At 46.1% G+C, this 15,151-nt stretch overlaps 1 protein-coding gene across 1 annotated transcript in view; it reads left to right on the forward strand.

Moving 5' to 3' along the window:
* The first annotated feature begins 755 nt into the window (after positions 1-755).
* Positions 756-15,151, forward strand: part of LOC146866674 (uncharacterized) — a 55,403-nt gene continuing 41,007 nt past the window's right edge. The window contains exons 1-2 of the mRNA XM_085614448.1: positions 756-1,005; positions 2,641-2,743. Coding sequence (XP_085470574.1) covers positions 796-1,005; positions 2,641-2,743 — 313 coding nt within the window. The 5' untranslated portion in view covers positions 756-795. The remainder of the gene's footprint in view (positions 1,006-2,640; positions 2,744-15,151) is intronic.

The following is a 15,151-nucleotide window of genomic DNA, read 5'->3' on the forward strand; positions in this document are numbered from 1 at the left end:
TGATCGAATCCGATTGGATGAAGAAAATGTCTAATGAATAACAAGCAACGTCTCCTGTAAATCAAAAATCAGTGTGCCGATTGGCTGCTATTTATTTCCAATCCATGATATCCACCAACGTCATCTGGTCGTGGACAGTCAGTCAGAAAAAAAAGAAATAACGCGCACATCTTCCGCCGACCAGATAGAGCACCATCTCATGCACGATGTAATTGGATTACAATCCATCCAATCAAAATGACTCTAAATGCGAACGTCAGCTTCCCCGTATCGATCCGATTGAAAAGTATTTAGTCACAAAAGAATACAATTGACTCCGGATCTGCGGACCAGAGATAGGACTATTGAAGTACGTTGTGATTGGATAGTTTTCCTTCCAATGAAAAGGCTCCAAATTTCCATGACGGCTCACTGCTTATTCTATCCAAGCACACACCATTAAACGTGCTTGAATTTACAGAAAGTGCGGACACAAGTGAGGATCGTGATCGTGTCCCCGGGCAATTGAAAGACCTCCCATCCAATAAAAAGACACTTTACGTGTATGCTACCTTTTGAGCGTCTAATTCTCTATTCAATGCATATCTTTCCCATTCAAAAGTATGGGGCCTCAGGGGGAAGCGGGCGCGAGCCGTCTCCCCCCGGGGTTTTCGCCCACATGGTGCAGGCGAACGAGGGCAGGGTAGCGCGCGCAAGGAGGGTTATTAGCGGCGCGCGGTGGCAGGAGGCTAAGGCGTCTGAGGAGAGGGAGCGGCGACGGGAGAACACGGTCGGCGTCACCTCACCTCAACAGAAATGGTGGAGGAGCAGCGCCTGCGTGAGGCGCTGCGCATTATTAATGAGGCTGGACGTGGAGACATTTTGGTTCCCGGATGGCAGGAGGCTGAAGCGGTGATACGGCGCCCCCCGAAGCGGAAAGCAGCAGGTGGTGTGAGGAAGGCGGTGGAGGCGTATTTACCGCCCCCTCCTACGCCGAAGGCAGTAAGGAAGGCACCAGCCTACAAGGTGAGAGCGCCCAGTGAAGAAAGGCCAGGAAACATCTTGGGAGCCAAGGGGGGGCGCAGAGCACACTCGCTTTCACCGTCAGCGCTGGGAGAGAGGCCGGTGGATTTTGGGGCTTCGCCATTGGTGCGAGGAGCCTGGGAGCTGAGCACGACAGGCTTGTTTGAGGAAGAGGACCGGCCAGTGAGGGAGCAGATAAGTTATGTAGGTCGGCCCTTAAGAGGGAGGGGCAGAAAAAGGGGAGGACTGCATAGACGGGTGAGTGGCTTGGGTAAACAAGTATTGGCTGCTGCAAAAGGACACAGTGCTTTTCAGGAGGGAGAAATGATGGCTGGGCAAGGTTGCGGGGCTCAAAAATTAATTATACAAAAGCCAGTCTCGCTGGTGGAATATTCAAGTGGCAGTGGAGAGGTGTGGCTCACTGGTTAGAGGCGGCAGATCCGTAAGTAGAGAATCGGCCAGGGACCAGGGTTCAATTCCCGACGCGGCAGGGTCGTGGACCAGGGTCAAAACGGACTCGATAATTCTCGCCTCGGTACCTACTCTAACCAGGAACACACTCTGCAACTCTGGGCATTAAGCTTGCCTCATCTCTACAACGGTCCCCCGCAGACGCAGGGGATGCCTGGTTTCACCTTGGAGATACCCAGAAAGGGACCATCTCACAGGGATAGCCAGGACGGGTTCCCCAGCGGTCTATAGCGCCGGGACACTTCCGAGTAGCTGTGCGCTGAATAAATTAACATAACATAACAGTGAGGTAGGGGAGGAGGGGGGCCTAATAGAAGAAGGGGTGCGTTCAAGTAGTGACGAGGAAGAGTTGGAGGGTTTGGGGCATGTGGACCGAGATAGGTATTATGGCCTGTTTGGGGCACAGCAACAGCACGATGGTGAAGGTGAGGAGGAGCAGAATATGCAGTTGGTGAGAAGGAAAGTTGCGGCAGAAAAGGCCAGTGGACAAATAGTCAGCGAAGGCACGGTTATAGAGGAACAGGAGCTATATGATTACTCAGACTTTCACGAATATATGGTCAGACATGGACTGCAAGGCACTCGCTTTAGTCAGGAGTTTATTTTCCCAAAAGCGCGCCCGCCGCCTGAGGGAAACAAGTTGCGGAAGGATGCAGAGAACAATGTTGGGGGTCACTGGGTATGGGTAGATCACTCATCGATGGAGCCTGTGCAACGGCATAAGAAGTTAGCAAGCAGTTATGGACAGCGCCAGGGCAAGGAGGTACAGCGGGGTCTTGGGAGCATGAGCGGCTTTCATGATTCTCAGTCTGGACAGCTGCAACATTTGCAAGAGGAAGCAGGAGGAGTAGCAAAGCGTGGTACTGGAACGGCCTCGGATAAGAGTGCCTCGGCTAGCGGACCACAAGCGGGTCAAGGTGTTACGGGCAGACCACTTGAGCGGGGGTCTGTTTTAAATTGGAGGAATTACGATGGTGGAGTGGGCGATGGTGAACGCCCGGGGGGTAGTGCTACCATTGGGGGTATGCAGATGACCGGAGCGGGTTTGTAGGTTTACAGAAGGATAAGGAGTGGGGTGCTAGGCCACAATTTCTAAGCACGATGGAAGGTGATGTTGGGGGAGCTCGGGGGAAGAAGGGGGCAATTATTTCTGCTAGCTCTTTACAGGAGTCAAGTGCGAGCCCGGAAGAAAACACAGACGGTTGTCGGGAATATCAAGAGCGGATTTCTCGTACGGATTTCCAGAGGAGGGCCGACCAGCCGTCAACCGGTAAGCGTTGGTGGGCAGCTTGGGAGGAGGACGATGGGGTTTTATTGGATAAAGGCACTAAAAAATTGAGGAGGTCGCTTGCGACCGAACCAGTGGTTGGGCAAGTCAGGGAGAATCAAATTAAGGATAGACCTGAGTTAACTCCAATGGTGACAGCAGGGAAGGAAGGAAGGGTTCAGAAGAGGTTACCTTATATGGGACTAGCAATGCCTCTAGGGTCACATCTATCGCTAAAAACCAAGCAGCGCATATGGGATCATGAATTTGTCGATGTATTCAGGTTGCTGCATCGTGATCTGCAGACTAAAGAAGGGTCCAAGGAAGAGGAACTAGAGCTTGCTAGGAGGCCAAAAGTGCCGCGTAGCGTAGAGAACTGGACGTCAGCCTTTTTTATATATGCTAGCATTTACTGTGAAAAGTATCCGGAAAGGGCAGTGGCATTATTTAAGTACATGGATGTGGTGCGTAAGGCACATATGCATTTTGGAGGTTTTGCTTGGCTCAACTACGACGAAGAGTTTAGAGCTAGGATGACTATTTGTCCGGATAAAACGTGGGGGGACGTGGATGCGGAGCTCTGGTTACAGTCAATGTCGTCAGTACATCCTCCGGCTACGACTCATACAGCAAGCGGTTTGCCTGTGATGTATTGGCCTTTTCTCGGGCGTCCCGCCCAGACTAGGGCGGGTTCTTGGGGAACAGATCAAGGAGCAGGGTCCGGAGCATGTTGGAATTATAACCGAGGATATTGCTCTAGGCAATTTTGTCGTTTCAAACACGAATGCTCACAGTGTGGGGGAAAACACGCACTCTTACAATGTTTTGCTAGGAACACGGGGGGTGTTGGACATAGATTTCAGGACCAAGGGCAATTGCCTCGGGCGGCGGAGGTGGACCGGGAGGAGCTATCTTGCCTTATGCAAAGGGCGCATACTCCAATTAAGTGGGAGAAGCTGTTTTTCTGGTTAAATAAATTTCCTGATGGGAGGGCAGCGGCAAAATTGTTTTGGGGGCTGAAGGATGGTTTTCAGATAAGTTATCAAGGTCCTCGGCAGCGAAGGTGGGCAGATAGTTTGGAGTCAGCCAAACAGCATCAGGAAGTGGTAAGGGCTAAGCTGGAGGAAGAAGTGAGGTTGGGAAGAATAGCAGGTCCTTTCAAGCAATGCGTTCGGACCATCGGTGCCCATAAGCAATAGATTTGGCTCTTAGGACATTCATTCATCAAATGGGCAGGGATATTTGCGAGCCAGCAGCATTATAGACGCTCCCTCGGACTACCTAGTGCGAGTCACAAAGTTTTTTGGTGTGGTAAGGGGAGTATGACTTGGGATTGTTCATTTCCATTGTTGGTAAGGCTCAGCCAGGAGAGAGGTCATCCCGATCTATTATAGCTCCATTTAGGAGAGAATGACCTGGTTTCGTTGTCAGGATTGGTTTTAATTAAGAAAATGCAGCTGGATCTGGCAGTGATAAAAAGCAATTGGCTGGGTACGAGCATTGTGTGGACAGAATTTGTTGGTAGACAAAAATGGGAAAATGCCCGGAGCAACAAGGCGATGGAAAAAGCTAGGAAAAAATTAAACCGCGCCATGAAAGTGTACTGTGCTGGAATGGGAATTAAATCAATGGCACACGAGAACATCACTATCAAAGAGACGCATTTGTTCAGGGCTGATGGGGTGCATTTGTCGGATTTCGGACTTTCATACTACATTTTGGAGATTAGAGATCTGTTGGCACAAGAATTAAATGTTAACTTGTGGTGTGCGGGCAATGTGGAATAAATGTTGCAAGCTACAATTTTTCTTTGGGTGGGGTCAGGAAAACTCAAGGTTTTCCTGAGTGGCGGAGTTGGGGGGTGGGTCAAGTCAAGAGCGGATTTTGATCACCCTCAGAGGGGGAGGGGGGAGGAGGGGAAGGGGGGAAAGGAGAAAAAATACGGTAAAAGGGAAAAGGGAAAAGGTTTTGAAAAGAATGCAATGGAAGTTTACTCAAGTTACAAGTTTAAAGAAAATGAAATAACACAAAAGGTTTGGCATTTATGGTTTTGGCTGTTTACTAAATTTATTGGTTTCGGATAAAGTTTGTCACCTAGTCTTAAAATAAAGTGGCCTTTTACCTACAATTGGTTGTTGGCGTCTGCATTATTGGGGGCGATGGGGCCTCGGGGGGAAGCGGGCGCGAGCCGTCTCCCCCCGGGGTTTTCGCCCACATGGTGCAGGCGAACGAGGGCAGGGTAGCGCGCGCAAGGAGGGTTATTAGCGGCGCGCGGGTGGCGGGAGGCTAAGGCGTCTGAGGAGAGGGAGAACACGGTCCCACCCACCCACCCTATATAATAAAAAAAATAAAAAAATAAAAAGTAGAAAGATAGTGTACGGTCTGGTGCACTTTACGATGTAATGATTGTGATCTGTTTGTTCTTGCCACGGTTAAGACAGGTGACATACCACAGAATCTACAGAGGCGGAGTTGGGGGGTGGGTCAAGTCAAGAGCGGATTTTGATCACCCTCAGAGGGGGAGGGGGAGGAGGGGAAGGGGGGAAAGGATAACAAATACGGTAAAAGGGAAAAGGGAAAAGGTTTTGAAAAGAATGCAATGGAAGTTTACTCAAGTTACAAGTTTAAAGAAAATGAAATAACACAAAAGGTTTGGCATTTATGGTTTTGGCTGTTTACTAAATTTATTGGTTTCGGATGAAGTTTGTCACCTAGTCTTAAAATAAAGTGGCCTTTTACCTACAATTGGTTGTTGGCGTCTGCATTATTGGGGGCGATTTGGTCGCAATAAAATGTAACGTTCGCCCGATCTGCGGACCCAAGAGGGAACTACCACAGTATATCGTGAGTGGATAGTCTATTATCCAATTAAAAAGCCTCCAAATGTCCACACTGACGTTCCCCTACTCACTGATACTAGTGGTTACGGTTACATATATACAAGTTGCTTATTCACTCAAGGAAAGACACCAATGCAAAATACAAAATTACATAGGAGGATCTCGCCATTGCTGGGATGGGGGCCTCCTCACCGTTCCTGTAGCTTACGAGTCACGAGAGTGAGGGAAACATGAGGCGGCGTTCCTTGAGACAACAGTCCGCAGGCGGGAAGGAATGGAGGGCTCCTCATCGGTCCTGCATCCGGTGAGGTGTACTCTTGAGGGAAGGGGGGGAGGGGGGGAGGGGGGAAGGTGTTTTTCCGAGGCTCTGCGCGTCACAGCCTCCCTTATCCATCGGTGGTTTGAAAGGGAAGTGCTCTGGGAGGGCCACATGGTCGTGTTCCACCCTCCGCCGCCGCCGCCACCACCACCGCTGTATATGTGGAGAATTCACAAATAGTCAGTGGCGGCTGGTGAAGTTTCAAAGTGGTAAGGTGCCAGATGAACCCATGCATTCACCAAAGGAGTGAGTGCAGTGAGCGACCACAGTGAGAGACCACAATAGTCCCAAAGGGGGAGAGGAGTTATACTTGCACGGTCTACTTAAGTTAAAAGCATTGTTTCATTGATTGGATTTCTCCTCATGTTTGCATTGCTAAGTACACTGAATCCAATTGAACATTGTAAACCAAACATTGCATGTTACATAATTCCGTGAACAGAGATTGCCTGTGTAAAATTACATTTTGCATATATTTAAGTCATCAGCCACCAAAGTACACGGTGACAACAGTCTGTACGCAGGGGGAAGGCAGAAGATACATGTAGAGGCTCAAGACTTTATAAACACAGAGGCGTTGCCTGCAGGAACGTGTGGTATTTTTTTGAGCAGACAAGCAGCAAAGGTTAATAATAATGGCGCAGATTACATTCCCTCATTTTAGTAAATAGACGTGTACATTTTTCGCAACTCTTGAAATTCAACACATTGCACGGCTTCACATTTGTAAGATAAATATTAGAAAACTGTACAATGTCAAAACAAACATTGGTATAGCCAATAGGTCTCGCCTTTGGGACCTTATAAGTGTTTAGCCATGCAACAGTTGCATAACTAAATACTTATAAGGTCCCAAAAGCGAGACCTATTGGCTGTGCCAAGCTGTGAAAGTGATCGCGATCAAACATCAAAGCGGCTGCGAAAGTGAAAGTAATTGCGGTAAAGCGCGGCGCGCGCGCCCGCTCACATGCACTGTAGCTCTAGGCTGGCCTGGTCGCACTTTTTGGAGCCCTCTCAATAAGTCTTGCCAGACCAGCGCATGCGCTGGGTCAGGCGAGACCTAAAAACCATGCAGGATGAAACTACGTATAGCATAGAAGCGAATTTTAAATATATGTTTTAACCAGAAACACATGCAATAGGAGAGGGACAACAGCTTTCCGAAAACATTTACTCTTACCGTGTAATCTTGCCCGCGGAGTGTTGCCGGGAAAAAGTAAATATGCAAACAGGCATCTAATTATAAACTGAAAGGCTTAGGTGCCATTAAACACGCTGTTCCTAGAACTGCAGCCATGAAATTAAGCGAACATTAACTCAAGTGTTGCTCAGAGGCAGCAAGTTTAATAAATAACAGCCTGAAATAGAAATCAATGGGTATATATTAGAAAAATGAAAGAAAACGTAATAAAAGAAGTCACGCGGATGTGCATTCATGCACATATCAGCAAGATGTATTCCGGTGCTTGCATGTTCTGTTGCAAACTACAAAGAAAGGCACGTGGGTGAGAAAGGAGCTGTCTGGGCTCCTTCTGAGGCTTGTGAGAGGCGTGTTCACGCTTCCGCGCCTCGACTGATCATTCGGGCTTTGAAAGGAAGCCCTACATGAAACAGACACTTTTCCAACACCCAGTGTAGATCAATTTTAATTGAGGAAAAGCGTGTTTTGACATATCACAAGGGCTTTGATGTGTGTTCCTGACAGGTGCCGAGGTACTAATGCTGTCTGATTGATGAAATAACCCGATGGGTTTAGAATACGGTGTAATTAGCATATCGCGCGCTGCATGTCCCGAGTGTCAGAACTGCCAAAGTGGTCGCGATGTGTGCTTTCACAGCTGCTGATTGACGACTCCAAGGGAACCAGCGGGATTACGATAACCGCACTTTAAGTACGCTGAACCAGCAGCAAGGGCAACATTTTGGCAAGTAAATACTGAAATATACTAAAAACGTTACCACGCATAAGAGGATGGTATTTCAAACCCAAGCTCTAAAGAAAGTGGCAGTCTGAGGGACCGAATGTTGAAACCCTCGTGCCAAATAGCACGATTTACCACATATTTGTGGGCTTGGAAAGTACTAGTCCCTTGCAGTATAAATCAGAAGACAACTTTGATAGTTGCAATTGTTTTATCACCACACGACTATCATTTCTGTACCAGACTAAACAAGCATTGGCATAGCCAATAGGTCTCGCCTTGGGGACCTTATAAGTGTTTAGCCATGCAACAGTTGATGTTGTTGCACCAAGGATATTGTGCTGCATAACTAAATAATTATAAAGTCCCAAAAGCGATTCCTATTGGCTATGCTAATGCTTGTTCTTAATGCTTCTACATTGTCAATCTGAGGCTCAATAACACCATTGCACAACGTGTATCCTAGAGATCGAACTTGACTGGCTGTAAGAACACATTTAGTCAGACTGGCCTTAAGGCCTGCTTGTTTAGGTTCCTCGATTATTATATTTAAGTGATGTAGATGCTCTTTTCAGATAGGGTTGAATATTTAAATATCATTTAGATAAGCATATGCAAATAACTCATATTGGTGTAGAGCTTATCCATAGGTTATTCAAAAATTGCAGGAGCCCCATCCAAACCAAAAGGAAATATTTTAAAGCGTTAACACCATTAGAGTGGAAACGCCTGCATTATATCTGCCTGGTTTCTATTCAGGTAACTGCCAATAACTTTTGATTAAATCAAGGGGGATAATATATTGGGCTTTTCTTAAGTGCTCAATCATTTCAGCATCCTGTGACATTGGGTAAGCAAAAGCGAACTGACACATCCTGCTCAGGAATCAAAACAAGTGGAGATGTCTATTTTCTTTTGTGACGGCTCTATGATATTTGTTTTGAGCTTTTTCTTGCCACAGCTTGACTTTAGGCTTCAGGTATTTAGTAGGGAAATTCTTGCTGTAGATCTAGTTTGATCTCCATACAATGTTCAATCAAGTATGTGTTCCATGGCAAAAAGGAAAATATATCTGAAACAGTTTCCATTTGTATTAAATATGTGTCTGCTTGTTTTCCTGTAGATGAAGCAGAATCAACCAACTGGTACCATGAATCTTCAAACTGACCTTTAAACATATCATCTTGTGGGGTTTCGGAGAATATAGTATTTTTAAGTAATCGGATGCAGGTTGTATCCATTTTTTAACAAAATAATATGGGAGGTTTGAATAGTAACACAATGAAATCACCACAAAAATATTGCACGCATGGTTAGAACAATAGATAAGATTTTTATGAGTAAAAGAAGACCAAAACGACAAAAATCCAATGCTTGGAACCGGATTTAAGAATTTTTAAATTCTAAATCAAAATATAGTGCTTAGAGTCATTAAGTGTCAAAGGGGGACATCTGGTTGCGCTAAACCGGGGTAAATCCAAAGTTCAGACTGACCAAGATGGAAAGCAGGCTGGCTACAGGACTCATGCAGCTCCCACTGAAAAAGTATCTTGGATGGAGAAAGTTTTGACGTTGAGGACTCGATGTGAGGAGTAGAGGAGGCGATGTGCCGTTATCAATCCTGTGGATGCAGGTGATGCGTTGGTTCTAATCCATGCAGTCAGTGAAGCCTTGTCAACAAACCCCTTTGCGATACATGCAATGCTTTGTTGTCAAGCCGCGAAGTCTGTCGTCATCGAGCCGCACAGTCTGTTAAAGCGGTGTAGCTAGGCAGGAGCTGCGTTGGCGTTAAAGGGCGATGCACAGGTTCTGATTGGTGCAAAGTCAATGATGTGTGGATTCTGCTGGGTCAGTGCAGAAACAAGCACTTCCAAGGGCCAAGGACTGGATTGGCACCACTTGGCAAAGCAGGACTCACAGATGGCACAGTCCAGGTGCTGTTGCAGGGTTGTAGGAAGTCTTTGATAGTCCTGAGACTTCAGAAGAAGCCAGCAAGCCCTTGGAGTCACTCTGGGTTCAAATGAGATGGGTCCAGTCCTTTTCCTCAGTAGGGCAGAGGGTAGCAAGCAGCTGTAAACAGGCATCACATAGAGCAGAAAAGTAGTTCTTCCAGAGCAGCAGTCCAGCAGGGTGGCAGGGTTTGTAGCAGCACAGCAGTCCTTTTTCCTGGCAGAGTTGTTTACAGGTCCACTAGTGTACTGTCTTGGTAGGGTCAACAACCCAGTATTTAGAAGAAGAGTCTTTGAAGTGCACACAGGTCCTTACTTCTAAGCCCTGGCTCCAGACTCTCAGAAGGGAATAATCAGCCCTTTGTGTGGGAAACAGGAAACTGTATATTCAGACTTTGAAAAGGGTGGAGAGGTGCAATCCCAGATTTGTCAGTTTCAATAATAATGAAAGAAAAGGTCCTTCGTGAGGAGTTAATTATTTCGTATTCCAATAAATGGTGAAACAAGCCTCAGCCAACGCGTTTCGTTCAAACAATTGAACTTCGTGAGGGCTGAAAAAAGTATAACATAAATAACATAAATATACACATATATAAACACTGGCACAGAAAAGAAACAATATTTACAAAAAGAAAAAGGGTGGTGTTAAAAACAAAATATACTATACATGAACACAACACGAAACAATACATTAAGAATGGTGTGAACTGTATGGTGAGAACCATACAACTGCTAACCATTATTAAATATTTTAAAAATTGCAAATTGATTACACAGGAACAATCTTATGGAAAGGGAGGATCTCCAACACCTTATATCTATATGCCTCTGTATGCAAAGTGGTGTTGAAATGACCAGGGTGTGGTCCGCTCGTAACGCTGATATGTATAGTGTCTATGGAGATGTCCTAATTTGCATATGAACGTGAAACAGTTTTAGACAAACATGGTGGGAACGGGCAGTGCAAGAGAGAATTCAAGTAGTCTATCTAAATACTAAACAAGATCATGATTAATAATGAGGCATCAAAATGTGCTGAAAAGCGCAAACGAGGGGTAAAAAGGGCTATGGCTTACATATGTAGAAAAAGCAGGTGGCGGGGTTGATACAAGTTGAAACAGAAAATAGTGCAGATAAGCAGAATTTATAATGGAGAAACCCAAACTTCCAACATAAAGAAACAATAAGGTGGGGTATGTACGTACCACAGCAATAAATGGGCAAATTGTGGTCTATGGATCAAAGGTGTGGAAATGGTCGAGTCACCAAGTCTGGTACAGGATCGTTGAAGTCACATCACAGTCAGTGACTCCACGTGCAACTTGAGCCTCCTTGATAAGGGCCGAATAGGTAACCTGCGGAAAGTTAGGTGAGTCAGCTAGGAATCTACAGTTGTTAAAGGCGCATTAACAGACAAGCGTGTGGATCTGTGTTCGGCGTTAATTACATACTCCTTTTGGTCATGTTGACAGTGTGGCAATACACACTGGATCAGTGTATTAGTTTAATTTGAAAAGATTATATAAATAAATAACGAGGTTGCTGGGCCTGGTCAGTGAGAGAACGTGCCGCATAAGCTTGGTAAATGATAGCTTAAGCATGATCGTCATGGAATGGGGAATAAAAGATGGCTGGCCATGAATTTTTGAGTTATAAGGTTAAAAAGTGGCGCGCATAAAGAAACACTGGATCAGTGCAATATTCTATATGAAAAAATGGATCAGGAAGGTATAGGGGGCGGTCAATAAGAAACAAATAAACAAACCCCTGTGCCGCACGAGCATTCCCAAGCGTGCGTAGTTGCATGATAGTAAAAGCACGATCGAGAATGGGAAAACTATGGCGGATGGTCGTGAACTAGTCTAAATAGCAGAGCGTGTGGAAAAACATGGAGCGCATTTATGAAGGGCAGAAATGTTAATGATCCATTCTGAGAGGCCCACATGGAATTATCAAAGCTAGCAATGCGCCGAGTATAAGATGCATTTGCTTAGAGCCTGGTGGTAAAAGGCCGTAAACTTACCCATAAGGAAATGCATAGAAGGAAGGAAAATTAGCGCATATGCCCAAAGAACCAGGGAGTACATGATCATCATTTAAATGACCCACACTACTGTATACAAACTGACACTGCGCCGCTCTTACCTGGAGCAGTTAAAGTAGAGAGCTCCTTCCCGATGTCACGTCATTGCATTGTGGTGTCCATATCGTGGTTCAACAGATCGGTAAATAAAGGTGCGGGATGAAAAGCGCACGAACGAGGAGAACTAATGAGTGTGAAGAAAGACTCCGGGGAAAAGATGTCCGCACGATAGGTTCACTATCTACTAGGCATCCTGCGTGAGAAAAGGAACGTCATCGATGCAGTTATGCGGCTTCATGTCGCGCCGCGTACCTGTTGTGCCAAGTACACAGTTAGCATGTTAACCGGGACGCCGAAATACAATGAAACAAGCATTGGCTGCGCGAGCGGCCGCGAGACGCGATCTGTGGGGGGGAGGGGGGAGAAGCGGGAGTTCTGTGTGCGCACTTGGCGCATGAAATAGCAGCAGGGAAGGGGGCGGAGAGGAAGCTCTGAGGGAGAGCGACGTAAAGCCATATGGCTGCTTTGCGCGCGTGTACGCCTCGTGCACTGTAGCTCTATGCCAGCAGTAGCACTTTGAAAACTCCCTTACTAAATGTCGTGCTAGCAGCGCATGCGCGCTGGCTCAGTGAGACATAAAAAGGCGGGTATGGCCGATGACGGACAAGGCCGTAGCCAGGAGTATATGTTTTGGGGGGGCCTGGTCCGCGTTGAAGTCAACAAGATTCAAATTGAGGATTACTGTTGATGGAGGGCACAAGACAGAGTAAAGTTTATTTAAAACTTCTGCAATGAGTGCTTTGGTTTTAAGTAAAACATTTCATGTTCTCTTGGATTTTATGATTATGGTACTATTCTCACTCAAAGATTTTTTTTTAATGTAAAACTTTGCATTTTAAAGCACATTTGTGAAATCTAATTGTATTTTAAAAACAAATGTACAATGTTACTGTGGCGGCGCCTTGGGGCTCTCGATTGCCTGTACACTAAAAGGTTGTCTGTTCTTCGTATACCATCTCATACCGGAGAAGCTCCTACTGCAATAACATTGTCATCTGCAAAGCCCTCTTGGGTTTTTTGAATCTGAGTCTGCCTATATCAAATGCTTAAAATTAATACTTTGTTACTTTTTGTTACCATCCCCATCTTAAAATATCACTCATCAGACTGTGCTAACGGAAAACTACTGTCCTCCTCTTTCTCACTAAATCGTTGCTTTTTAGGGTTTCAAACTGTTGCTTACCACCACTATTATCCCAACAAATTGCAACTATGCTGTTGCTAACTAGTCCCCCCTTCTTTGACTCCACAGGGCACACACCGCGGCTGCCTGTACTCAGTGCATGGCTGTGGGTTGGTCCTCTGCTGCTTGGTGAACTCTATAAAGCACCTACCAATGAGCATAAATGCTGCTTCCTGTTCCCAGTGCACACAGGTGGGTTGCTAATCTGTCACCTCGGGGTGGTTTCTAGAGGGTTCTCGCTATGGCTGCTTGTAGCCATTGAACATCCATGGGTTACTTGTCTGTCGCTCTCTGTGGACTCTATGGAGCACTTACCCTAGTAGGCAAACATTGAAATCTGCATGACACTGCTTACTTTCAGTTTCGCCTTGTTTGCCACAGTTGTATGACTTCTTAGTTTGTGTCTAATTTCATATTTTCTGGGTATAGAAGCCTGTCTGTAACCTCGGACCAAAGTTGCCTGCATGGCTGTTTCGCATCTCTGTCAGTCACTCTTCTGATTATTTACCATGGTTAAATCCACCAAGCAACAACCTTGGGAGGGCTCTGACGTTCAATTCCCGTGCCTGTGTTTCTCCTGTGCATGCCTGTGTGTTACTCCTCTGTCACTATGAATGTGTCACCTGCTGTGGCTATATGCATCGAATGCATACCTGTTGGTTGCTCTTATCTCAATCCTGAGTGGGCCCTTCAGACACTTTGCCATGCATTCTCTGCACAGTTGCATACCTAGGGTTGCCCTCTGTTGCTTCAGCGTGGACTTGAAAAAGCATTTCCAAGGCTGTCTGTAAGCCGGTGCATTCCTTTGGGTTACTTCGCTGATGACATTCATGAACCACAACATGTGCTCTGACGCAGATAGTAGGTAGTTCACAGATACATCTGTCGCTGAATGTACTTCGTTTCACTTCATGAATAATCACAATTTCCGAACCGCAGTAAAAGGATGGCAGCAACAACAAGGAGGTTTTCAACTACTCATAAATGCAGGTCACAAAAACACTTCCCACTTCGACTATAATCGACTCAAACGCATTCAGCCCAGCTATAAATTAATGCAAAGAGCATGTGCTCTATTGCTCACTCATGCTCACGCCACTACACGCTTAAGCACTGTAACCCAAGTTAAGGTAAGGGCAGCAATTTGGACAATCATACATGACACAAAAATGCTTTCCCATAGGGCACAATGCCCTACAGCATGTTTCGAACCAATCACTCCCCAGCGCTGCAGCACACACCCTCTTTGCTAGTGTCATTTGGTGTTGTGTCAACATATCTTTGCCAGGATGGGGAGACTGAGAAGCTCATACTGACATGAACATGGTCTCTGGGGGCAGATTCTGTAGATATGCAGAACTGCCACTGTTTCTCAGCTCTAGAACTTGCTTCCATAGTTTGGACCAGGAGGACCATTACTTATATTTTTCTCAGGCAACACGCACCGGAGAGAGGAACTGAAAGTGCATCAATACAGATGAAAATCAAGGGCTGGGCTTGAGACTACCAAGGGTGGTGTTAGAATTGCTCTCACATAATGTTTTTGAGGATCAAGGTGGCCCCCAGGAGAAGTGGATGCTTCCAGAGGTCCTGCTAGCACTCGTGAGAGGGGAAGGCTGGTGTGCTGTATGACAGAGGTGCACTGTTTGCAACCTGAGGAGGAGGGCAATTCCTGAGACAGGTGATGCATGATGATTGAACCAAGACCGGTGAAGACCCCTTCCAGTAAAGCGGAACCCAGGGCTGAAGCTGCGATTTAGCTAGGAGTCACTTCCCTGATGGAGGGGACCAAAGCCTACGGTTCTGGGAATTTAGCCTACTACCTTTTTGGCAGCAGAATACACAATCTGCAGTGACCTAAAGTCTGACAAAAGCCAGATCCTGGAGCAAAAAGACTTTTTCCAGCCTCACCCTTGCAGGAAAAAGAGGATGGAAGATGGTGATGGCACAGAGACAACTGTCAGTTTTATGTACAGGCAGACATGATCTTAAACAAACTGGACAGAGTGGAAAATGCATCCATGAGTGACTGTTTAGGCAAAACCTGAACTTGTT

The sequence above is a fragment of the Triturus cristatus genome, chromosome 1_2 (genome assembly GCF_964204655.1).
Source record: "Triturus cristatus chromosome 1_2, aTriCri1.1, whole genome shotgun sequence".
Taxonomy (NCBI): domain Eukaryota; kingdom Metazoa; phylum Chordata; class Amphibia; order Caudata; family Salamandridae; genus Triturus; species Triturus cristatus.